The sequence below is a fragment of the Capricornis sumatraensis genome, chromosome 5, assembly GCF_032405125.1.
Source record: "Capricornis sumatraensis isolate serow.1 chromosome 5, serow.2, whole genome shotgun sequence".
Taxonomy (NCBI): domain Eukaryota; kingdom Metazoa; phylum Chordata; class Mammalia; order Artiodactyla; family Bovidae; genus Capricornis; species Capricornis sumatraensis.
The window spans coordinates 69,088,172-69,112,838 of NC_091073.1; the positions used below are offsets into that span (position 1 = coordinate 69,088,172).

The 24,667-nt window shown below is 44.4% G+C and overlaps 1 protein-coding gene across 1 annotated transcript in view; it reads left to right on the plus strand.

Moving 5' to 3' along the window:
* Window positions 1-24,667, plus strand: part of PDE1C (phosphodiesterase 1C) — a 539,914-nt gene that overhangs the window by 69,067 nt on the left and 446,180 nt on the right. The window contains exon 2 of the mRNA XM_068972561.1: window positions 11,738-11,788. Coding sequence (XP_068828662.1) covers window positions 11,738-11,788 — 51 coding nt within the window. The remainder of the gene's footprint in view (window positions 1-11,737; window positions 11,789-24,667) is intronic.

Sequence of the window (24,667 nt, forward strand, 5' to 3'; positions counted from 1 at the left end):
TTTTAAAACCACACAGGGTCTTTCCAGTGAGCTCTCAGAAAGTGTGCTTAGCTGTTCCTTTTTAGGAGGGTTATGTTCTTTAACACCTCGCTGCTCAGAGTGTGGCTTCTAGACCAGCCCATCGGCACCACCTGGGAGCTTGTTTGCAGTGCAGAATCGCAGGCCCCACCCCAAACTGACTGAAACAAAGCTTCAGTTAAACGAGATCCACCAAAGGCTTTTGTGCACGGGGAAGTCTGAGAAACACTGCTTCAGATTGCAGCCTTCTGGAAAATTCAGCCTCTTTGCATGGCTCCTGAATGTACAACGAGAAGTTTCCCAGATGCTCTGTGTGTCTCCTGAGAGCCAAGCAAAAGGAGAACCTTGTCTGAGAAGGTGAAGATCAGGCTTCGCCTGGAGATCACTGTGGAATGCATGTTCACTAGTGGGTTGCCGAGGCTGTCTTTTCTTTTGGCAGTGATTTAAGTGACTTTACTTTTGGGGGTCAAGGCCTTGGGACATTTTTGTCAAATGAGGGGGGAATGGAGCTTGTCCATCAGGAGAAGAGAGGGCTCAGGGGGCCGAGGCCATGATCGTTATCATCAAATGTTGGAAGACCCTGAGAAGGAAATCAGGCCTGTTCTTGTGAGGGCAGAAGGAAGACCTTCAGAACGATTCCCTCATCATGAAAAAGCTCAACATTCAGAAAACTAAGATCATGGCATCTGGTCCCATCACTTCATGGCAAATAGATGGGGAAATAGTGGAAACAGTGTCATACCCCTTTGGGGGCTCCAAAATCACTGCAGATGGTGATTGCAGCCATGAAATTAAAAGACGCTTACTCTTTGGAAGGAAAGTTATGACCAAGCTAGACAGCATATTCAAGAACAGAGACATTACTTTGCCAACAAGGTCCATCTAGTCAAGGCTATGGTTTTTCCAGTAGTCATGTATGGATGTGAAAGTTGGACTGTGAAGAAAGCTGAGTGCCGAAGAATTGCTGCTTTTGAACTGTGGTTTTGGAGAAGACTTTTGAGAGTCCCTTGGACTGCAAGGAGATCCAACCAGTCCATTCTAAAGGAGATCAGTCCTGGGTGTGTATTGGAAGGTCTGATATTGAAGCTGAAACTCCAGTACTTTGGCCATCTCATGCGAAGTGTTGACTCATTGGAAAAGACTCTGATGCTGGGAGGGATAGGGGGCAGGAGGAGAAGGGGACAACAGAGGATGAGATGGTTGGATGGCATCACCAACTTGATGGACAAGAGTTTGGGTGAACTCCGGGAGTTGGTGATGGACAGGCAGGCCTGGCGTGCTATAATTCATGGGGTCGCAAAGAGTCGGATACGACTGAGCGACTGAACTGAATTGAAGGTTGCAGAACTAATTAGAGGTGAGGGGCCTGCCTCCAGGGCTGAGCTCCCATGCCTAGGCACAGGCCAGGCATGAGCTGGATTTGGAACATGACAGGGAGTCTCAGCAGGATGTGTGGAGTGGGACCAGTTCCAGTCCTGTGAACTGTTGAAAAAAAGAGAAGAGCTCACAAAACGAGGTTCAATTCCAGCTTATCAGACCTGATTGGGGCAAGTTACTAACTTTCCTAAGCCTCAGTTTTCTTATCTGAAAATAGGAATCATAATACTTACCTCATAAGATGGTGTGAAAGTTTAATAAAAATTATGAGTCCAAAAAAAGTTATTGGCCTAGAGTTCTTGGCAGCCTGGCATGAAATAGGGTTTAATACACTCTAGTGTTTTCCTTCTTCTCTGTATTCATCTCCTTTTCCTTATTTGAATTGAGCTTAATTAGTTAAGAGTTTGAGCAGCTGGCTTGATGGTGGATTTCAATCTTGTTCACTTCTGATCTTGTTAACTGCTTGTGGTTGTTCTGGGCCTGGTTTGCTCAACTAGGGGGTATTTTAACGAGGCCAGAATAGTAGGGGGCCCTGTATGGGTACTGCTTTGGTCACTCAGCTGTCACCCCTGTTGTGTGCCTGAGGCCTGTGGCCTGAGGTCTGTGGTGGTCACCAGGGCATCATCCAGGAGGGCCAGGCAGAGCCCACAGGCTGTCACTGTCAGAAGCAATCTGGTCCACTTTGGGTGGAGGGCTCTAGAGTGACTGCTGACCCTGGACCTGTATACCCAGCACCTGAATATGCAGACATATCTGCTCTTGGATAAATTCACATGTCTATCTGCAGATGCAACATGTTTATAGAAGAGAATGGGAGAGAAGGAAGAGTTGCAGCGAGAGGCATTTTATAATTTATCAAGATAGGAAAGAACAATCTTTCTCTACTTTTTACTACCGCCTCCCTCAATAAAAAGCGTTTCTTGCTTGAGAAAGGGAGAGATTTGGGGTATAGTTGGTCAGTCTCAGTCTGCCCCCAAGTCCTAGAATGCACAACATTTCTTCCCTCTCCTATCATCCTCTCCACCTCCCTGGGTCTCACCTGTCCCAGGTCTCCCAGGAGCCTCTGTACTCCTTATTCCAGGCCACCCCAGCCTCTCCCTTCTGTAAACAAGGACTCTTCATTTGACATTCAGCGGAGTTTAGGTGTGTAGTGGTAAAGAATCCCCCTGCCAATGCAGGAGACTCAGGAGACTTGAGTTGGATCCCTGCGTTGGAAGATCCCCTGGAGGAAGAAATGGCAACCCGCTCCAATATTCTTGCCTGGAGAATCCCATGAACAGAGGAGCCTGGAGGGCTACAGTCCATAGGGGCGCAAAGAGTTGGACACAACTGAGTGACTGAGCACAGAGTTTAGATCATGTCATATATTAATATTATGTTTTCCTAGCTTGACCTCAGGTTTCCTGAGGTCAGGACCTGGTAGGTTGGCCAGGTGGTTTTTGCAGAAATACCAGTACCGTGATACATTCAGATTGCAATGACTCTAATAATCTCTGTCAGGAAGCTCAGCGCCAGGCTTCTGGTCTCAGGGGACTACTCAAGGACCAGTTGTATTCATCATTGAGTCCAGCAAGACATGCAGAGGCAAGGGCTCTGGAAGTGCTCAGTGGAGGTTAGTAGATTGTTTGAGTAACTGGAAGGCATGAAAAGTTAGTCTGAAACCTGGCAACTTGAAAAGAGGCCAGGAAAGGAAGCCAGGACGTGATTGAAAAAAAAAAATCACCTTTATTAATATCCTAGCTTGTTCCATAAAGGATGGGTGTATGGAGAAAAATAGAAATAAAATATAATTTGTAGAATGACATTGAATATAGATACATAAGTGTATAAAATCAGCACTAGGGAAGAAAGAAATATATTACATGAGCCTTTTCATATGACCCAAATTCCTTCAAATTAATTTTTGAAAAAGTAGAGAAAGTCTGTTTCCCAAGGTGTTCTCTCAGGTTGGCAAGGGCTTCCTTGGTTTTCTGTGTGTGTGTGTTTCCTCACAGTCTGGGCTGAGTGAGCTGGTGAACCAGTTTACCCTCTGGCCCACAAGCCTTGCCTTGTGCAAGGACTTGCCCATTACTCCAGGATAGAGGGGTCTGTAAGGTACACCATCTCTGCCACTCTCAAATCATCAACCCTGATGAGTCATCACTACAAATTGGTTTTATTTTCTTTTGTGTTAGAGCTTGATTCAGAGTCCGTTTGACAGCCAAATTGGCCCAAAAGGTATAATGAGGCAGTGCCAAGCATTTCTGAATAAAGAAGTGGAGAAGGGAGTAGGCTGAGAGGGGTGGTGATACCTTTTTTGTCACGAGGGCACATGGTCCAGCTGGATTGCAGAGCTTGGTTCTGTTTACAGAAATGGAGAACAGAGAGCCTTCCTCTGCGGCGCTTCTGATCTGAGGCTGAGTGGAGGCAAGACGAGGAGTTCTCCTGCCAGGTCTGGGTTTCTTGGCAAAAGGCTCATCAAACAGTACTGATACTCGGATGTTTAAAGTGTGATGGGCAGCACATGAGGTAAGAGCACTGGATCTGGAATAATGTGTTGGATTCAATTTCCAGATCTGCCATAGTTGTGTCATCACAGGAATTTTCTCAAGTTCTCAAAGACTCAGTTTCTGCATCTGGAAAATAGGGAAATCAAGTGATGGCCTCACAGAGTTGCCATGAGGATAAAATTAGGTGATGAAAGAGTAGCGCTTAGTGTGTTCCTTAGTTATACAGCAGCTCTCATTTTAAGCAAATTGAAGAATATATTTTATAGAAGTATTTAATTCAGTGATCTTTCTGAATTATCCACTCTTTGGCTAATTCTTTTATGGCCTATCCAACCTGGCAAAGAGCCCCTGGAGAAGGAAATGGCATACCACTCCATTATTCTCGCTGGGAAAATGCTGTGCACGGAGGGACAGGTGGGCTGCAGTCTATAGGGAGGCCAAGAATCGGACGTGAATGAGTGACCAAGCACGCACAACCAGGCAGAGACTTCCCTGCACGCTCATCCTGTCTGCCCCCTTCAATCTCCTGTCCCACCCACGGCAAGCTTGGTAATGTGTTACAGACATATCCGGCTACACTCAGACTCAGCATCAGAAGTCTTCCTAACATGTACTCTGCTCAGCCATTGCCAATCAGAGTTGTATATGTTTTTGTTTAAAATGTATCCTGGGGTTGGCAAGCATCAATATTTATCAAACCCAAGGAAGTCAAAGGAAATGCAAGCCTTTACTTTTACTCCTGACAAATGACTCTGAGGGAGCTAAAGAGGTGGAGTACATTCCCTTCTCCAAGAATGCTGGAATTGGAGGTGGAAGAAATGGATGACATTTCTAGCTCTGATGTCTGGACTGAAGTCTGATCTCGGACAAACCACCTGATCTCTTGGAATGTCAGTTTCTTCTCTTGAAGAGAATCAAGTCTTGCCTCCTAGGAGCTGTTTTTATGAGCTGTACTGTTCTCCTGCTAAGATGAATTTGATTTTTGATTCTAGTCCCTTGTTACTGTTTTCTAAGTAGGAAAGGTTTGATCAGGTTATGGAGACACTGGCTAGCTGGCGTTCTTGCATGAATGTGGCAATGAAACTCTTCTTTTTGTAACTAGGTTCTTCCTCTTCTGGATCCTGCTGTTGTGAGTTCTGGCCCCGGGACTGCCCGTCTCACAAAAGGGCCCCTCTCTACTGACAGTCTCCTGGTCTTGTGCCAGGTGTGAGATCCCAGGCAGGTGACATATGGTGCACGGCTCTCCCTGGGGCATGATGTAGAGGGTCAGACTTTCGCATGACTTTTCTCTAGGGGTAGCCCTCTCTGGAGCACAGCTTTTACCTGCTTACATTTCTTGGAAGGCAGAGAGGCTAAAGGGAAAGGCCCTGGGCTTTGGAGCCAGGCATCCCTTGGTTTGGAATTCGGACACACAAATCTGTGGTCTTGGAAAAGTTACCTGACCTTTCTGAGTTCCTGTGTCCTGTCTATCAAATGGGAATGACAGTCTTACTCAGTGTGAAGCAGGAACCATGACAGGCTGTTCAGGGCTTTGTCTGTGATTTAGCCAATGCTTGATAAGTATTCCTGAAGGACAGATACTTACAGAACACTTAAATGTTTGGTAGGTGTTCATGTCCTTCTGGTCTGCTTCCAATTCTTGGTCTGTAGTGCGCTCTGCATGGTAGGAGGCTGATCATTGACTCAATAAATACTGTGTGTCAGGCATTTAGGCACTAGAGATACAGTAGTTTGTTTTTTTTTTTTTTCCATTGGCAGAGAATCTGTGCTTGTGTTTGGGGAATTACAATGTGGTGGGAGGAAAGTGCAGTAAACCCAGTGAATAGAAAACAGAGCATGTGAGGAGGTGAGAAGTGCTTCCAGGAGGGGTTGTGTGGGGAAAGGGGATGAAGCAGAGAAGGAAGGGAAGCTGGGAGCTGTGATCTTAATAAGGTGGTCGTGGAATACCTTAATTAGAAGATGACAGCTAAATAAGAGAGTTAGTGATCTTGGACCAAGTCTCCTTCTCCCCAGTGTTCCATCCAGTTTTCCTTGCTTGCTGCTGCTACTGCTAAGTCGCTTCAGTCGTGTCCAACTCTGTGCGACCCCATGGACGGCAGCCCACCAGGCTTCCCCGTCCCTGGGATTCTCCAGGCAAGAACACTGGAGTGGGTTTCCATTTCCTTCTCCAATGCATGAAAGTGAAAAGTGAAAGTGAAGTCGCTCAGTCATGCCTGACTCTTCGCGACCCCATGGACTGCCGCACCCCAGGCTCCTCTGTCCATGGGACTTTCCAGGCGAGAGTACTGGAGTGGGGTGCCATCACCTTCTCCGTTTTCTTGCTTAGGTCTTTACAAGTAGAAGGCAAGGTAAGATGAGGCCAAGCATCTGTGAGCAATTCCAAGCTTTACCTTCTGCAGAAACTAGGAGGGTGCCTGGAACCTCGTTCTAACACTCTCTTCTCTGAAGTCTCTTATGCATGGTTTTCTAGCTTCAAGGCTTCCCAAAGGACCTCAGCTGGAGAGGACTCCTGATGAGCCCCAGAGCTCGTGGCTGAGCAGCAGCCAGTCAGCATGTTGGGTGGATTTCCTTGCAGGAAGCAAGGCTCTTCTGTGGAGCTGCTTCCTCATCAAGTGTTTGCCCTGGCACCCAGCACCCCAGCTGCATTTATGCTCAGGGTGCCAGGTGCCAGGTTTTCAAAACAAGAACGGCCGTGTTTTGGGTGCTCGTTTTGGTTACAAAGCAGTGCACACCTGCCCATGGCACCACCGTGCCTGTTTGGACCACCTTCCCTCCCTCTCACCCCCGCATTCTGATGGCCTGAAATGTTAGTGGCTCAGCTGGGATTGGGATGCTCATTGCCCTGAAATATCTTTCTCACTGTCTCACCTGGCCCCCTCACCCCCGAAGCTGGTCTCCTTGGAGAAGCCTTACTTTAAGATTTGTTTCTGGACAGTTTTCTAGTTAGGGGTGGGGGTGCAGAAACATAAAGCAAACATACCCGGGACACACTTCATTTAGAATGCTGCTTCTCAAACATTAAATAGCTTTTGAGGCAGTTGTTTAAATTCTAGAACCTTGTCTTCCCTTGCAAGATTCCAGTTGAGTGGGTTTGGGATGGGACCATGGAATCTGTGTCATCGCACCACCTCCACCATCATCATTGCCATCAAGTCAGTTCCCTCGCTGAGTACACTTTAATAAATCCCGATTGGGAGGCATGGTTTACCTCCCTAACTTGCTTATATGTCAAAGCTGAGTGAAATCAACTGTGGTCATCCTCCCAGGGTCCAGCCTAGTGCTGAGCTCCCAGGAGGCACTCAGGGCACATCTGTTGGAGGTTAGAGGCAATGTGAGGAGTATCCTTTTATAAAGAACCCTTCACAGTGTGAAGAGTTGCCTACTAACTGATCTCCATAGCTATGTTTGCAGTCTTAACTGTTGAAAATTTTTTTAAAGCAGAGGCATGTCTCTTTCAGAATTATAATGACAAAACAATAGCATTTTGAAAAGAAGAACTGAATAGCGGTAATTATTTTTGAAGGAAGCTGAGCCACACCTCCCTCCCTGAATGTTGTTTTGATAAAGCTGTCTGAAGTTACACCATTTATTAGTGCTTCTCAGCCTCAGCTACTCGTTGGAATCATCTGGGAACTGGGAAAGAATGGATGCTTGGGTCCCACCCACTGAGGCCCACCCTCTGATCCCACCCACTGAATCTGGGCATCAGGGTTTTTAAAAAGTTCTCCAGTGATTCTGACATGCGACCAGGGCTGCAAACCACTGACTTAGAAAGTGTGGAGCCCCCTGGAGGGGGTGGGAGGGTGATTCATTTCTTGAGTCTTATAGGGAGTCCCATGGGACTCCAAAGATGGAAAGTCCCCTGATTTGTGATCCAGGACTGCTCTGAAATGTATCTGAAATACATTTCATATAAATATACATACATATATAATGACCCAAATTATATATAGTAGTTAATTGTTTTCTACCCCGTTAATAAAAACATTTTTTTTCTGATTATAACTATGGCGTATGCTTATCCAACTGTTGGGTTTAAGTAGCAAAGTATAAAAATGGCTGATAATCTCCCCAAATGACAGCACATGGAAGAAATAACTGTTCATATATCTGGTACACCTCCTTTCTGTTTCTCTGCAGCTGAATACACACACAGCCTAGACATACAATTCGACATCAGTGGAATTAATGATACATACTGGTCTGTGTGTTATACCCAGCATGACTTTTGGTAAATCTACATAATAACTTCCCTTAAATTTCATAATCATTTTTATGAGCTCTTGCCAAATTCAAACTTTAATTGCATCTGATAAATGGAACACCTACTTCATTATTGAAGCTTGCTGGATTTTTTTTAAAATAGAAAGCAAACACCACTGTAGGAAGCCCCCCTTGTGTGTCTGAGCTGGCCAGCTTTGTGCTGGAGGACTGTTGAACATCTTGGATCGGTTTGTGGCCTGGAAACAGAGGGGCTTAGCAAGCTTGGCCACAACCACTCATTGTAGTGCTGGTCTTGGTTGAGTCTTAGTCTCATTTTTTAAAAAATTTTGTTTTTAATTGGAGGATAATTACTTTACAGTATTCTGATAGTTTCTGCCATACATCAGCATGAATCAGTCATAGGTATACATATGTCCCCGCCCTCTTAAACCTCCCCCCTCCCCCACCTCCCTCCCCATCCCACCTCTCTAGGTTGTCACAGAGCATCAGCTTTGGGTTCCCTGTGTCATACAGCAAATTTCCACTGACTGTGTTACATATGGTAATGCATATATTTCAATGCTACTACTCAAATCATCCCACCTTTGCCCTCCCCCACTGTGTCCTAAAGTTTGTTTTCTCTGGCTGCATATCCATTGCTGTCCTATAGATTTTTAAGCCCGTTAAGAGGTCCTGTTTTCACTTGCCTTCTGGACTCATGTCGAGTATAGAAAGCCCAAATGCCAGTCAGCGAAAAGGTGCCTCCCAGACATGCAGGAGCTGTATCTGCCCGTAGGAGGCATCTCAGTGGCTATCTGTGGCTGGTCAGTAAAGTCTGGACAGTTTTCAGTTCCTGAGAGAAGCTGATAACCTGCATTTATGTTTGAAACCTCTTGATTTTTAAATGCAGACAATGAATTATTTAAAAATTAAATATGTTGTAGGGGCCAAGCAAAACACACCTGGGGCTTTTTATAGCCCTCTGGCACTGAGGGCTCCATCTACTGAGCCATTGGTGGCAGTTGGTATCAATTTCAATTATCAGTGAACTACTTCATTCAATTCTAAAAACATTGACTGAACGCAGTATTCTGCATGCCAGTCACTTAAAGATTGGAAACACAAAGATGAAAAGTGATCATCCTTGTCTTCGCTACAGTAGTTTATAGTTTAGAGCAGTTCTTCTCAAAATATGGTCCCCAGAAGAGTGTTCTCCGTATCACATGGAAACTTGTTAGAAATGCAAATTCTTGGGTCCTATTCCAGGTCAACTGAATCAGAATCTGCATTTAAACCAACCCCGCGATCTGTTTCAACAGGCCTTCCTGGTGGTTCTAGTGTCTGCCAAAGTGTGAGAACCACTGGCCTGGGAGGGTAGTGAGGCCAGGGGTAGAGGTCTGTGGAAGGCAGAAGCTGTGCTGGGAGTCAGGGGAACTTTTCGGAAATGAATGGCTCCAGCTGAATCTTAAAAGATGAGCAGGAGGGAAGCAATGGGGAGGGCTGTCTGGGAGGAAGGGGCAAAGGAGCTGTAGCAAAGAGGACAGAGAGTGTTTGAGATTTGTCCACATATAGCCTGTGGCTGGGTTCTGAAGGCAGTGCTGGGAGGTACAGTGAGCTGAGAATAGGAGGGGCCAGCTGTTCAGTACTTGGCCAGGTAGACTGGATTGTATCTTGCAGGTGCTGGGGCATCGTGGAGACCTTGTGGTACTGGGTCTGCATTTAAGAAAGTAATGCTGGGAGCAGGGTTCAGATTTCTTCTGGGTAAAGACAACCCTCCTGGCATGTCTGGCCTAGATCTTGTTTCCTGCCTCTCCTGGCATGACTTGGATCTGGGTCAGCAATTCCCACCCTTGGATAGGGTGGCAGGAAGGGGAGGAAAAGCCTGGGGGTGAGGAGGCAGCCAGCAATGCCTGTGAAATTGTGATGGTGTGTGCCTGCTCCTTCTCTGTCTCTCGGGGAAAACGTGTGCTCTCTAAGCTGAATGTTGTAATGGTGGCTGGTGTTCTCAATGATGGCAGTAGTCTGCATGATCCTACTTTAATAGTGGCCCATCACTTTCTGCAGCAAATATGTTGGAGTATAACCTTAGAGATCTATAGTGTCCAAAGAGGAAGCAATTTGAACTCAGGCCGGGGAAACTCATGTCTATAGCTAACTAGGTCTTACTACTTTCTCCTGCCCTCCCTTTCTCTCTTTCTGTCTCCATTTATCTCTCTATTTCTTTTCAAAATGCTGGAGTGTGAGATACTGGAAGCAGGATGCAATGTCACCTCCCCCTGCTGGTCATTTTGTACAGTGTCTTGTTTATAATATATACAGAGTGGAGACAATGGTCCATGGAAAAGACAGAAATATAAAGTAGCTGAGATCGAATCCATTAATTTAAAAAATTATGGTAAATTAAAAAATTTTTCACCTTTTCGAAAGGGTGAAAGGAATTTGTTGACTCCTTCCATTCTTTGCAAAATGATGTAATACATTTCTGAAGTAGCTATTTCTTGTATCCTGCACTGCAAATTTTCATAGATGAGAATGATTTTAATGATTACATTAGCAATTTCCTTTATTCTGCCTATGTATTGGATGTTCTTTCCTAAACTAAGATATTGAAAAAGTTTTTTCCATTTGATTGCTTTGGGTGTTCATTCAAGTTGATCATACATACTTACAAAACACCCAGGGTTATAGTCTTTATGGGTATTGAAAGTGATATTTAAAATGATTGAACCTTGTGTTTCAGTTTAACCTTTTTTTTTATCCGTGACGATGGTGTTCATCAGTATGCATTCATGCTAAGTTGCTTCAGTCATGTCCAACTCTTTGCGATCCTATGGACTATAGCCTGCCAGGCTCCTCTGTCCATGGGATAGAGGTTGCCATGCCTTCCTCCAAGGGATCTTCCTAATCCAGGGATCGAACCTGTGTCTCCTGCATTTCCTGCATTGGCAGGCGAATTCTTTACCACTGGTACCACCTGGGAAGCTTGTTCATCAGTATAGGGGATAGTAATTATGAACCTATTGAGATGATAGGTTATAGAGAGGTTTTGGAGAGGAGAGTGAATGACCTTGCTGAGAAACCTTAGGGGTAAGGTTTTCTAGAGAAGCTTTCTGAACAATTTTCTCGATCCTCTTATTTGTTGGCTTCTAAATTTAAATATCCTTAACAAAAATCAACCTTACTGTTTTTTTTTTTTTTTCTGAAATCCCTGCCTTGATTTGCCCCATGGATCAGGAAAATCAGACTGATGTCAGGTGGTTGGGGTACATTTGTGTGTTGAAGGACATCCCACTGAGAGGCAGCTTGAAGCAGAAGGATGGGCACTGGCTTGGAAGCCAGGTGTACACACCTCTTACTCTGCCTGCAGGCCAGTTAACTCCCCTAAGCCCAGTAAACTAGGTACTGTTTAGGTTGTCTCCAGCCTAATTCACTGTTTTAATCAAAATGATGAAGACATTTGGCTTCATTTAGGCAGTGAGAGCAGCACTGGAAATATAGAGAGGGAGTGAAGTTGCTTTTATCCTCTTACAATGACTCTCAAACACAGCTTAATAGTGAATCCTCCTAAGGATTAGCTGTAGGTTGGCATTTTCTGTAGACACACGTGCCTTGTACTTAACTGCATCTTCTGTTTTGTTTTTTTTCCCCAGTTGCAAATGAAGCCGGAGATAAGACTGCCAGGCCACTTGCCCGCTTCTCCCGTGAGTAAATCTTGTTTCATTCCTCTCCTGAGCTCCTTCAGTGGCTTTTTGCCTGTGTGGTTCACCCTGCCAGGTGTCAGGAAAACACTGCCCATAAAAGAGTAATATAGGAAGTATATTCAGTGGGCTAATACTCCAGTTGAGCCCTATCACCAGTGAGTTATTCATTGCTATTGCCTTTTCAATCTTTGGAATTGTGGTGTATCAAATTGTGCTTTAGGGCTTTGCTATGCTAAGTATGGTCCTGGGAGCAGCAGAACTGACATCATCTGATGACTTTTTCAGAAATGCAGGGTCCCAGGCTCCCCTAGACTTCCTGAATCAGAACCTACATTTCAGCAAATCCCCAGATTCCTGTGCATGTTTGAATTTGAGAAGCACTGCACTGGAGGGTCCCCTGAGTGTCCTGCCATGGGGTGAGACTCATTTCTGAAGAATGAGTACAGAAGAGTCTGTGAAGTGCTTGTAGCTGTCAAGGTCCATAGAAGTGTGGGAAGCATCATCACCTCCCAATGTGGACTCAAGGCCTAGCTCTACTGGCTTTGCCTCAGTTCATTGACATTTTGAAGCTCAGATGCAATCCATGACTGCTTCTCCTTTGGCACTGGACTATTTGTAAGGGCCTGGGAGCTCCCCATGAATTTCACTTGACTCCTGTATCCAGGTCTTGATTCCGATGGATGAGCAAAAGTCAAAAGCCTCTTGGTGTTTTCCGTGCCAGAGTGATCACAGCAAGTTAATGCATTCCCTTGGATGAAAACCCAGATTCCTTGGAGTGGAAATATCAAGGGAGATTGAGTAGGGTTGAGGGGAGATGCTCCCCAAATGGGTGGAGCATCCAGTGGAGAAACAGCAGAACTGCGAATCAGAATAGATGGATTTTTGTTCCAGCACCATCACTGCTTGCTGGCTTTCACTTAAAGTAATTTAACTGATACTTCCTATGCCTTAGCTTTCCCATCTGAAAAACAGGAAATTCATACCTACCTTCTCTCCTTTATAAAAAAAAGTTGCCATCTTTTGAAATGACACTTTGAGAGGGGTTACACAAATTCTGAGTTACTGTGTTGTTCATAAAGGTTGACCCAGTCTTGAGTGTGGATTCTGCCATAGTAAGTCTTAAAACCTAGAGGTGCAAAAGTATCATTTCTCTTTTGTTCGGGCTTCTTCTAAACTCTGCCTTCTAGCTCTTTTTTGGCAGGGGGTGGGGAGCTTCAAAAATTTGGGATTGATTCCTAAAAATGACTTTTATGGAACTATAATAATATATGATAATGAAAGAGCATTAAGTGCTCACATTTTAGAAACTGTAATAAAACAGTTGCTTCTCACAGGCCCTGTTTTTCACTGCTGTCCTACTTGGAATCATTATTTCCAGAGTAAGTATGTCATCCCCCAGCTCAGCGAGGGTGATGAACATGCCTTTAGTCCCTTTATTTCTTCATCTGAGCAGAAGATGAAGAAATAAAGTCTCCTTTATTCTTCAGGCAAATGAATAAGCTGAAGCAGTAATGTGACCACGCAGTGCAGGCACCTCCACGGGAGTCCCTGCTGTTCCGATGCTCCTCATGAGGTTAGGAAGGGGATGGAGCCCTTTAACCATGAGGCCAGAATGAAACCTGGAGCACTTAGGCCCTTCACAGAGAGAAGAGGGTGCCTCCTCTTGTAAACGGCTTCCACGTTTTCTAAATTGTGAGACTGGGTTGGAGGGATGGTGTGTCACTTGAAAGCTTATTTGTAGGAGCTGAGTGAAGAGATGAGGAAAAATAATATCTATACAGGAAAAAAGTAGATAGTGGCAAACCAGTTAAGTTGGACTAATTCTGAAAAGAAAAAAAAATCTGCTGACTTAGTCCTATGTCCTGGGAAAAAGTCAGATAGCACGTTATCTACTAAATCTTTCTACAGCAAGTCCTAGAGGAAAAAAATAAAAAAGGTGACTTTTAGGAAGGAAAAAAAAATCCTCAATGTAGCATTGTCTGATTGTCACTCACCTCACTTCACCACATTGAAAATGACCTCTTTTGAAGTGTTCAGTTTGGGAAGACTGGAAGGATTTGAATGACAGACTTGCCTTTTGAGACTGCAAGGTGGAGCACTGTAGCATTCTCTAACGTTCACACCTCTCAGGACACATGGAAGCCCTGATAGTGCCCACGGCCCAGCACAGGATTAGGAGAGACAAGAACACAGGCAGGTCGGGTTGTGAAGACTGGACCCTGTTCAGCAGAAGATACCTGGGGTGGGGAGGAAGAGGCTGGCCCACTGGCTTCCTTAGTTTCCATTCCCTTTGGGTTCTTACACTCTGATCCCTGATGCCTCTGCAACATGTTCGTTTCTCTGTAGATTGTGCCGCTGCTTGAATCCATATACTTTTCTTGGTTTCCCCTTATTGCAATGGAGATGAATTCTGATGATTATAGTAAGGAACCCTAAAGGAGCCTAGGGTAAAAGGAGCACAGATCCATGAAGACATCTGGCTTTTCCAAGGGCTGGCTTCCCATCCTACCTCGGCCATCTGATTTACCAGTTTTGCAGGCTTTCTCTAGTCCGCTTATGAACAGGGTCACTTCCGCAGTGTAGCCCAGTGCTTGGGTTTCTTCTCTGTGTGACTGACACCACCACCCAGAACACCAAGCTTTCCTCAAAGAAGTTGATTCCAAAACCCATGGGTTAAGCTTACTTCCTATGACATTTAGACTGGAGACACTTGCTGTGCCATGAGGGGGTGGGGTGTCAGGAGGTGAGTCCTCCAAAACTCTGGATCCTGTCAGTCCCTTTGCCACCCCTGTCCTCATCATTTTAGGCTTAGCAGTGGCTTTTGATTAACCTGACCTTAATCAGAGCATCTGTCTAACAACAGTTGGTACAGTGAGTAACAGGAAGTCATCCCCCTGGGAGTAGGGGGAAAGGAGCAGGAAGGAGTGGGGAGTGGGATTCAAAGGAAGTAGGGAATATTATCTTCCCCTCAGAAACCTGCAGAAAGATGAGGGTGTTCAGGAAAATGAGGAGTTGAGAGTGAGCCTGACTTTCAGGCACTGCTTGCACCCAAAGTACGTTGGCTTTGAGTCAACAGATGGTTTAGAATGGCTCTCACTATGAGGCTAGCTATCCTGGGGCTGGAGCCCCTGTGTGTGGGGACCACCCCTCTCTCTGCAGTGGTTGGGGTGACTACTGCACGTGAAGCTCTCTGACAGGCAGGGCTAACATTAGCCACAGTGTCTCCATTGTTACAAATGAGAACAACGAGGCTGGGAGGAAAGATATAGAATTGCTCACCGCCGGAATTCTGGATCTTCCAATTCCAAATCTTGGCTATTCCCAGTGCACATTACTTCCTCCTTGGTCTAAGGGGTTGGAGTTTGCTGATTCTGGGACTTGGGGGTTGGGGGGTCTTCCAGCTCAATGGTGGAGGTGCTGAAGCTTTACCACGGGGCAGGCTTCAGAGATCCATGTGGCTGTGACCTCGACTACAATTGGTTTCATCTGGGGTGGGAAGACTTTTCCTCCACCATCCCCTTCCGCCAGCTAACTTGTATCAGGAATCACCTAAAATAAGGGGAAAAACTTGATATACAAATCCCCTTGGGAGAGGAAACACAGGGGGTTCATTCTTACTGTGAGGAAAATGATTGATTGATAGCAGATTTAGGGATTGTTTTTCCCAGATGCCTGAAAGTGTTTCCTCAGTGTGTAAAGAAAGGGAGGGGACAAAGAGATTGCTTCATGTAATTGTTCACTTGGCCATTCATTTAGTTACTCATTCAAATAGTTACTGAACATTATTGTGGGCCTGGCCCTGTGCTATATGCTAAGAACACAAATTCTGATTAAAGCAAGATCTCTGCCATCAAAGAGCTCACAGTCTAATTAGGGAAGTGGAGAAGTAAGGGGCTCCAATGGAGTGTGTGGAGGGAAATGATGGAGGTTGGTACAGAAGCTATGGGAGCCTGATGCTGGAGACCTCACCTGGCTGGGGGTGTGGGTGGATCCAGGGGAGCCCTCTTGGAGGAGGCAGGCAATCCTTGAGGCTTGGGGAGTGCATGGGGGTTAACAGGTAAGGAAGGTAACTTCCATTCCTTCAAAAAACAAAAACAAAAATAAAACACAAACCAATACCACTTTTCAAGGAGTAAAGGCCATGTGTAGTGTTCAGCCATGGCCACAGTGTGGCAGGAAAAGCCCAGATTTTGGTGTCCAGCTCTACTGCAGGAATAGAGTAGGCCAGTGCAGTGGACAGAGCACTGTTTTGTGATGGAGCATGTGGCATGGGAAGAGACTGTGAGGAGGGAGGGGTCGGCCCCAGAGCTTGTGTAGCTGGGCAGCTCCATTCTGGAGTTTTGATTGCTTCCCTAGCAGAGGGGCGAATCATTTCTCCCCTGAGATTAGCAATGGTTGAAAAGAAAATAGTGGTGTCCAAAGCAATAAGAAAATGGAGCCTAATTAGTAATGCCTACAAATGTGGCCTCTCTTGCTTTGGGAGGTAATCCAGATAGTGTTGAAAATAGATTATTCTATAAAGGAACTGGAGTAGTTTCTGTGGATGGATGATAAAGCAAAGAGAGGTCGCCTGGTATTTTTGTACTGGGTGTTTGATTGGGTGAATGATCCCCTTTCCTGGGCAGAGATGGGCATAGGCAGACAGGGGTGTACAGCTAGGTTGGGTGCTGAGCCTAGTGCTTATTACATGGTGATGTCCATCGTGGAGCCCAAGGCAAATTCATATAATGTCCCATAAAATGCTTGAGGCTATTTAGAGTCTTTTCTAAATTGATGGTCATGGTGAGGAGGGTTTGTTGCAGGGATTGGGAGCTTGAGTTGACAGTGGATGGGTTACACAGCCAGGATGATGAGAGCAAGGATAGGATGAAATGGGTAGGAGAAAGGGCTGAGAACTGTCTCAAGAGGTGGTGAGCTGTGACTGTTGGCTGGGCATTCAGTGTTATCAGCAGTGTGTTCTGTGGATGATCTACAGCCATAAAAAGGGCCCAGGACAGTGTAGGAAGAGGATGTGGTTTCCTGGCTTGTCTTAAACAACTGTAACTGTTTCTAAAATGGTCAGGTCCCATGTAGAGCGCTAGGTCCCACCTCAACAGTGTTCACAGACTGGGTATCTTCATTTCCCACTTGCTCCCATGGAAAGTTATCTTCAGCAGTGGCAGCTTTGGGGGCTAAGGGGGCAGCAATCCAGCTCAGTGATCTTCAAAGTGGGGTCTCAGGGAACTTGTTAAAAATATGAGTATTTGAACCCCTCACCAGATCTGCTGAATCAGAAACTCTTTGGGGTGGGTCTCAGCAGTCTGTGTTTTAACAAACTCTAGTCGTGATTCTGATGCACACCGAAATTGAGAACCACTGCTGTAGCTGGAAGGACTGTGCTGTGGTAGAGGAGGCAGAGGCAGGAGCCAGCATGCAGAGCAGTACAATGGTTCTATTTAGTTTCTGTACCATAGAACAGTACAATTTCCAGTTTTCAATAGCCCCAAAAGGAGAGGGGGGCGGCAGAGGATGAGATGGTTAGACAGCATCACTGACTCCATGGGCATGAATTTGAGTAAACCAAGAGATAGTGAAGGACCAGGAAGCCTGGCATGCTGCAGTCCTTGGGATAGCAGAGTCGGACATGATTTAGCAAATGAACAGCAACGACAACAATATGTAATTACATACAGACATAAGACAGAACAGATGTTAATTGTTCTTGTCAAAGGATAGTATATTATTATTTAATTTTTATTGGTGGAGTTTGTGGGGACTGATGGAGATTATGGAAAGACAATCTAAGTTCAGTTCAGTTGTCGCTCAGTCATGTCCGACTCTTTGCGACCCCATGAATCGCAGCATGCCAGGCCTCCCTGTCCATCACCAACTCCCGGAGTTCACTCAGACTCGTGTCCATTGAGTCAGTGATGCCATCCAGCCATCTCATCCTCTGTCGTCCCCTTCTCCTCCTGCCCCCAATCCCTCCCAGCATCAGAGTCTTTTCCAATGAGTCAACTCTTCACATGAGGTGGCCAAAGTACTGGAGTTTCAGCTTTAGTATCATTCCTTCCAAAGAAATCCCAGGGCTGATCTCCTTCAGAATGGACTGGTTGGATCTCCTTGCAGTCCAAGGGACTCTCAAGAGTCTTCTCCAACACCACAGTTCAAAAGCATCAATTATTCGGCGCTCAGCCTTCTTCACAGTCCGACTCTCACATCCATACATGACTACTGGAAAAACCAGAGCCTTGACTAGACGGACCTTAGTGGGCAAAGTAATGTCTCTGCTTTTGAATATGCTATCTAGGTTGCTCATAACTTTTCTTCCAAGGAGTAAGCGTCTTTTAATTTCATGGCTGCAGTCACCATCTGCAGTGATTTTGGAGCCCCCAAAAATAAAGTCTGACACTGTTTCCACTGTTTCTCCATCTATTTCCCATGGAGTGATGGGACCAGATGCCATGATCTTCGTTTTCTGAATGTTGAGCTTTAAGCCAACTTTTTCACTCTCCTCTTTTACTTTCATCAAGAGGCTTTTGAGTTCCTCTTCACTTTCTGCCATAAGGGTGGTGTCATCTGCATATCTGAGGTTCTTGATATTTCTCCCAGCAATCTTATTCCAGCTTGTGTTTCTTCCAGTCCAGCGTTTCTCATGATGTACTCTGCATATAAGCTAAATAAGCAGGGTGACAATATACAGCCTTGACGTACTCCTTTTCCTATTTGGAACCAGTCTGTTGCTCTATGTCCAGTTCTAACTGTTGCTTCCTGACCTGCACACAGATTTCTCAAGAGGCAGGTTAGGTGGTCTGGTATTCCCATCTCTTTCAGAATTTTCCACAGTTTATTGTGATCCACACAGTCAAAGGCTTTGGCATAGTCAATAAAGCAGAAATAGATGTTTTTCTGGAACTCTCTTTCTTTTTCCATGATCCAGCGGATGTTGGCAATTTGATCTCTGGTTTCTCTGCCTTTTCTAAAACCAGCTTGAACATCTGAAAGTTCACGGTTCACATATTGTTGCAGCCTGACTTGGAGAATTTTGAGCATTACTTTACTAGCATGTGAGATGAGTGCAATTGTGCACTAGTTTGAGCATTCTTTTGCATTGCCTTTCTTTGGAATTGGATTGAAAACTGAGCTTTTCCAGTCCTGTGGCCACTGCTGAGTTTCCCAAATTTTCTGGTATATTGAGTGCAGCACTTTCACATCATCATCTTTCAGGATTTGAAATAGCTCTACTGGAATTCCATCACCTCCACTAGCTTTGTTCGTAGTGATGCTTCCTAAGGCCCACTTGACTTCACATTCCAAGATGTCTGGCTCTAGATGAGTGATCACACCATCGTGATTATCCGGGTTGTGAAGATCCTTTTTGTACAGTTCTTCCGTGTATTCTTGCCATCTCTTCTTAATATCTTTTGCTTCTGTTAGGTCCATACCATTTCTGTCCTTTACTGAGCCCATCTTTGCATGAAATGTTCCCTTGGTATCTCTAATTTTCTTGAGATCTCTGGTCTTTCCCATTCTGTTCTTTTCCTCTATTTCTTTGCATTGATCACTGAAGAAGGCTTTCTTATCTCTTCTTGCTATTCTCTGGAACTCTGCATTCAGATCCTTATATCTTTCCTTTTCTCCTTGGCTTTTCTCTTCTCTTCTTTTCACAGCTGTTTGTAAGGCTTCCCCAGACAGCCATTTTGCTTTTTTGCATTTCTTTTCCATGGGGATGGTCTTGATCCCTGTCTCCTGTACAATGTCACGAACCTCATTCCATAGTTCATCAGCACTCCATCTATCAGATCTAGGCCCTTAAATCTATTTCTCACTTCCACTGTATAATCATAAGGCATTTGATTGAGGTCATACTTGAATAGTCTAGCGGTTTTCCCTGTTTTCTTCAATTTCAGTCTGAATTTGGTAATAAGGAGTTCATGATCTGCGCCACAGTCAGCTCCTGGTCTTGTTTTTGTTGACTGTACAGAGCTTCTCCATCTTTTGCTGCAGAGAATATAATCAATCTGATTTCGGTGTTGACCATCTATCTGGTGATGTCCACGTGTCTAATCCATCCCTGTGACTGGCACTTCTCTGCATCACCTCTTGAATCTAATCTTCTCTTTTCTAAGGTCATCTCCCACCTGGCTCTGGCCTTTCCTCTTCCACAACAAGGTTGTTAGAAGAACTGCAACCTGGCCCCTAGCTTCTTTCTTGTAGCTTCAAATCACCCTCCACACTGTAACCTGTACCATTATGGTCTAGTGTTTGTCATGACATATTTGTGCTTCAGAACTGCCATCAGGGACAGGTGCTTCCCTGGTGGTCTGTGGCTGAGAATCTGCCTGCCAGTGTTGGGGACAAGCGTTTAGTCCTTGCTCTGGGAAGATCCCACATGCTGAGGGGCAGCTAGGTGCTGTGCATCACAGCTGCTGAGTCCACATGCTGCAGCTACCCAGCCCATGCTCTGCAGCAGGAGAAGCCACTGCCACAGGCCTGTGAATCCCAGCGAAGAGTAGCTCCTGTTCACTGCAACTAGAGAAAGCCTGCGCCCAGCAGTGATGACCCCACACAGCCAAAAAAGAAAAAGAAAAAAAAAACACACAGGGAGTTATTCCCTAACTAGTGTTCATCCAAGATTTCTCTGTCTGACCACAAAGGTCCCACTGCTCTGACTTGCCCTCTTTCTCCATCCTTTTCATCAAATATAGTTGTTATCAGCCAAGCAAATCTGCTTGATTCAGTAAATAGATACATCAACCCATTATCTTAGAAATGACAAATTTCAAGTTAGACTAGAACTTGCAAATGACCACTCCAAAACTCACCATCTCCCATAAAACTCATGCTCTTTATGACATCCCTGTTAGAGGGGTCATGAACTCTCTGAAGGAACCCATCCTGTGATGGAAAACTCCCTTTGCCTTGGCAGAGTCCCTTCATTATCCACCTGAAACCATCACAACATTGTTAATTGGCTACACCCCAATACAAAGTAAATGTTAAAAAAAAAGATAACTTACGTTGTCTTAGAAGAGGTTGATTTTATGGTCAAAATGATGGACTGGAGTGTTAATGTGTTTGGGGGAATTGAAACTCACTCTGCTTTTCTTGTTTTGAATGTGTTTGATCAAATCTTTGAATATGTCTACTATATCACTTGATCCCCAGTATGTTAGCCATTGGTCCACCAGTGGATGGTCAATGGTACTACAAGTAGCTGTCTAGGAGCTTGTGGAGGATATGTAACCCAGGTATTAGCTGGAGGTTCTTGATCTTTTGAGGTCTAGGTGAAGTGTTAGTCGCTCGGTCATGTCTGACTCTTTGCAGCCCCATGGACTGTTGCCTGCCAGGCTCCTCTGCCCATGGAATTCTCCAGGCAGGAATACTGAAGTGGGTAGCTATTCCCTTCTCCATGGGATCTTCCCTTCTTAGGGATCAAACCCAGGTCTCCTGCACTGTGGGCAGATTCTTTACTATCTGAGCTACCAGGGAAGCCCATTGAGATCTAGGTAAATAGGTTTAGATCACTGTTGTGTGCCCTTTGGAGGTTCAGAGCAGACCCCAGTATCCCGTGAATACCTGGGATGACAGTGTTCTTCTGACTCTGATTTCCTACCTCTCTTGATTGTATTCCTCTATATGCTTCTGGCTTTTTTCATATCTGCACTGACGTAGACCAAGAAGCAGGCCAAAGCCCCTTCTTCCTCTCTTCTTTCCGAGCAACCACAGGCTACTGGTCAAAGCAGAACTTAACTGAAGATGAGGAAAAGAGAGACCACAATATGCAATTGCATGCAGACAATTTAATGTCATAGTTCTGTTCTCAACAATTCTTCCATCCATCCCACAGCCAGTAATTTTTTAAAAAAGACCATGTTGCCCATGCAGCTCCCAGCTGACTGTCTCTTGATCCTCCTCTGTCCACCTTCCTCCATTCTTTACCCTTTATTTCCACCTCTCTTTTAGGAATAAAAAGACGCTCCTCCTGGTCTCTCGTGTGGAGCAGCATGACCATTATATTAGTTGCTTTGGTGTCTGCTGACACCCTTGCCTTCATCATCTCTCTTCTACTTTCAGTTTATTTCTTTTTCTACATGTAGGTCAGTTGCTTCTTCTTTAGTGGGAATAATGGTCCAACCTGTTGAGACACTAACAGATATTTAACCCCTTGCCACTTGAAATATCTGATCAGAGCTTTGTGTGTGTGTATAATGTGATCCTGAGGAGGGCAGGGAAGACATGGGTTGGCTTTTGTATGCCAAGCATCTCCTCCTCTTCCCTTTCAATGTATAGTCCTTTGAATAAAATTAGGATAAAGTTTCTGATTCCAGTAAGAGGTGGACTAAGAAAACCCCAAAATCCTTTAATTTTTATAAGCATGTAGAAGTGCTGAGTAAATTATTTTTTAAAAAATGTCTTTAAACCCATAGTTAAACTTGCAGTAAAGAAAGGGAACCTTGCAGGTGGTAGAAATGAAAGAGGAATTTAATATCAGTACAGCAGGCTGTAAACATGCCTGCTGAGTCTGCAGCTATGCTCCGTGGGGGTGGTGCTGTTAATTCCGTGGAATCTAGTAACATGTGTTTTAACATCTACCTGGGGAAGGGAGTTAAGGCCTTGGTCTGTGCAGGCTGGGAAGTCGGGGTGAGACTTCTGCCTGAACTTGGATTCTTAAAACATATAGCAGATCATGTTTTCCAAAAATAGTTGCAGCTCTATCTACCATCCCACATGCTCTTCTTATAGTGTGATGTTGACAAGCCTCCCACTGAGATGTGAAACCCATGCCCCCTCCCCTTGAATATGGGTGGCCTGTAATGTGGTGGATATGTCGCTGTGTGACTTACAAAGTCCACTTGGGGCCTGTTGGGATGCTTGTTCTTGGAAGCTCCTGTGTCTGAGACTATAGGTTTAGTTCTTTTGTATTAAAAGAACCTTGATTATTAGTGGGGCCTATGTCTTCATGCCTCCAAATAGAGTGCTTTCTTCAGGTTCTCTTGAAGCTTAGTATGATGATGTAACTAATTCTGGTCAGTGTAGTGTAAGCAGAACTGTTGGGGTAGATTTCTGGAAACGTTCATGAGGCTCTTGTGTTCCCTTTATTCATTTTCTTATTTATCCTTTCTCCACCATCCTGCCTGGAACACAAATAGGGTTCCTAGAGCTCCAGTTGCCACCATGGGCCATAGGAATCATGATCACACCCAGAAGATTTTGTGAAACAGAGATGATGTATCAGCCCTGACATGCTTACCTCCAGATTTTATACAGCTGAACATAAACTTCTATATTGTTTGATATTTTGGAATTTTGAGTCTCTGTTACTCAGGTATATATTATCCTAATAATGCATCTTCCAATAGACTGTATACTTCTCAGTAGCATAATTAGAAGTCAGAAGACAAATTGAATATTTGTGAAATGATGAAGGAAAAGAACTTTGTCAATCTGGAATTCTGTATTGAAAGAAACATTACTCAGAGTGAAGCCAAAATAAAGACATTTTTCAGGCAAAGAAATTCCAAGAGAATTCATTATACATATATTCTTTCTTGGGCTTCTCTGGTGGCTCAGATGGTAAAGAAATCCACCTACAATGCAGGAGACCTGGGTTCGATCCTTGGGTTGGGAAGATCCCCCGGAGGAGGGCATGGCAACCCACTCCAGTATTCTTACTTGGAGAATCCCCATGGAAAGAGGTACCTGAGGGCTACAGCCCATGGCGTCGCAGAGTCAGACAGGACTGAACGACTAAGCACAGGACACGCATATTCTTACTTAGAGAACTGTTAAAGGATACAGCTCAGGAAGAAGACAATTGAACCCAGAAACAAGAATGAATACAGAAAAAAGTGATGGCTCATGATTCTATATGTTTAATAGCTAAAAAGTAAAAAGAGATTTTTTAAAAAAGCAGTTTTACTGAGATATAGTTCATATACCAGAAGGTGTTCCTGCTAAAAGTGTACAATTTAGTGGCTTTTAGTATATTTGTGGAGTTTTGCAATCATCATCATAATCTAATTTTAGAAAACTTTGGTCACACCTAAAAGAAATCTTCTGCCTGATAGCAGTCACTTTTAATTGAGACCCACACTCCCAGTTATAGCATATCATGAATCTACTTTGTGTCTCCATCTATTTACCTATTCTAGCCATTGTATATAAATGGATTCATATAATATATGGTCTTCTGTGATTGGCATGTTTGACTTAGCATAATGTTTTCAAGATTCATCCATGTTGTACCATGTATCAGAATATCATTTCTTTAAATTGCTGAATGGTATTCCACAGTATGGATATTTTCTATTTCTTTTTATTTGAGTTGATTCCACTGTGAATATTGTTGCTGTGAATATTTGTGTTTAAGTTTTTATGTGGTTGTATGTTTTTATTCAGCTTGGATATATACCCAGGAGTGGAGTTGTTGGATCCTATGGTAACAATAATTTCAACATTTTGAGAAACTGCTCAGATATTTTTCAAGATGACTAGACACTTTTATTCCTATCAACAAAATATGAACATTCTAGTTTTTCTAAACCTTCCCCTACACTTTGTTATGGTTATTCTTTAAAATTTTAAAGTATGTTTATAATATAAACAACTTCATACAATATGAAGTTGTATCATACTGTATTTTGATTTCCATTTCAGTTCAGTTCAGTCGCTCAGTTGTGTCAGACTCTTTGCGACCCCATAGACTGCAGCACACCAGCCTTCCCTGTCCATCACCAACTCCCAGGGCTTTCTCAAACTCCTGTCCATCGAGTTGGTGATGCCATCAAACCATCTCATCCTCTGTCGTCCCCCTCTCCTCTTGCCTTCAATCTTTTGCAGCATCAGGGTCTTTTCCAATGCGTCAGTTCTTCACATCAGATAGTCAAAGTATTGGAG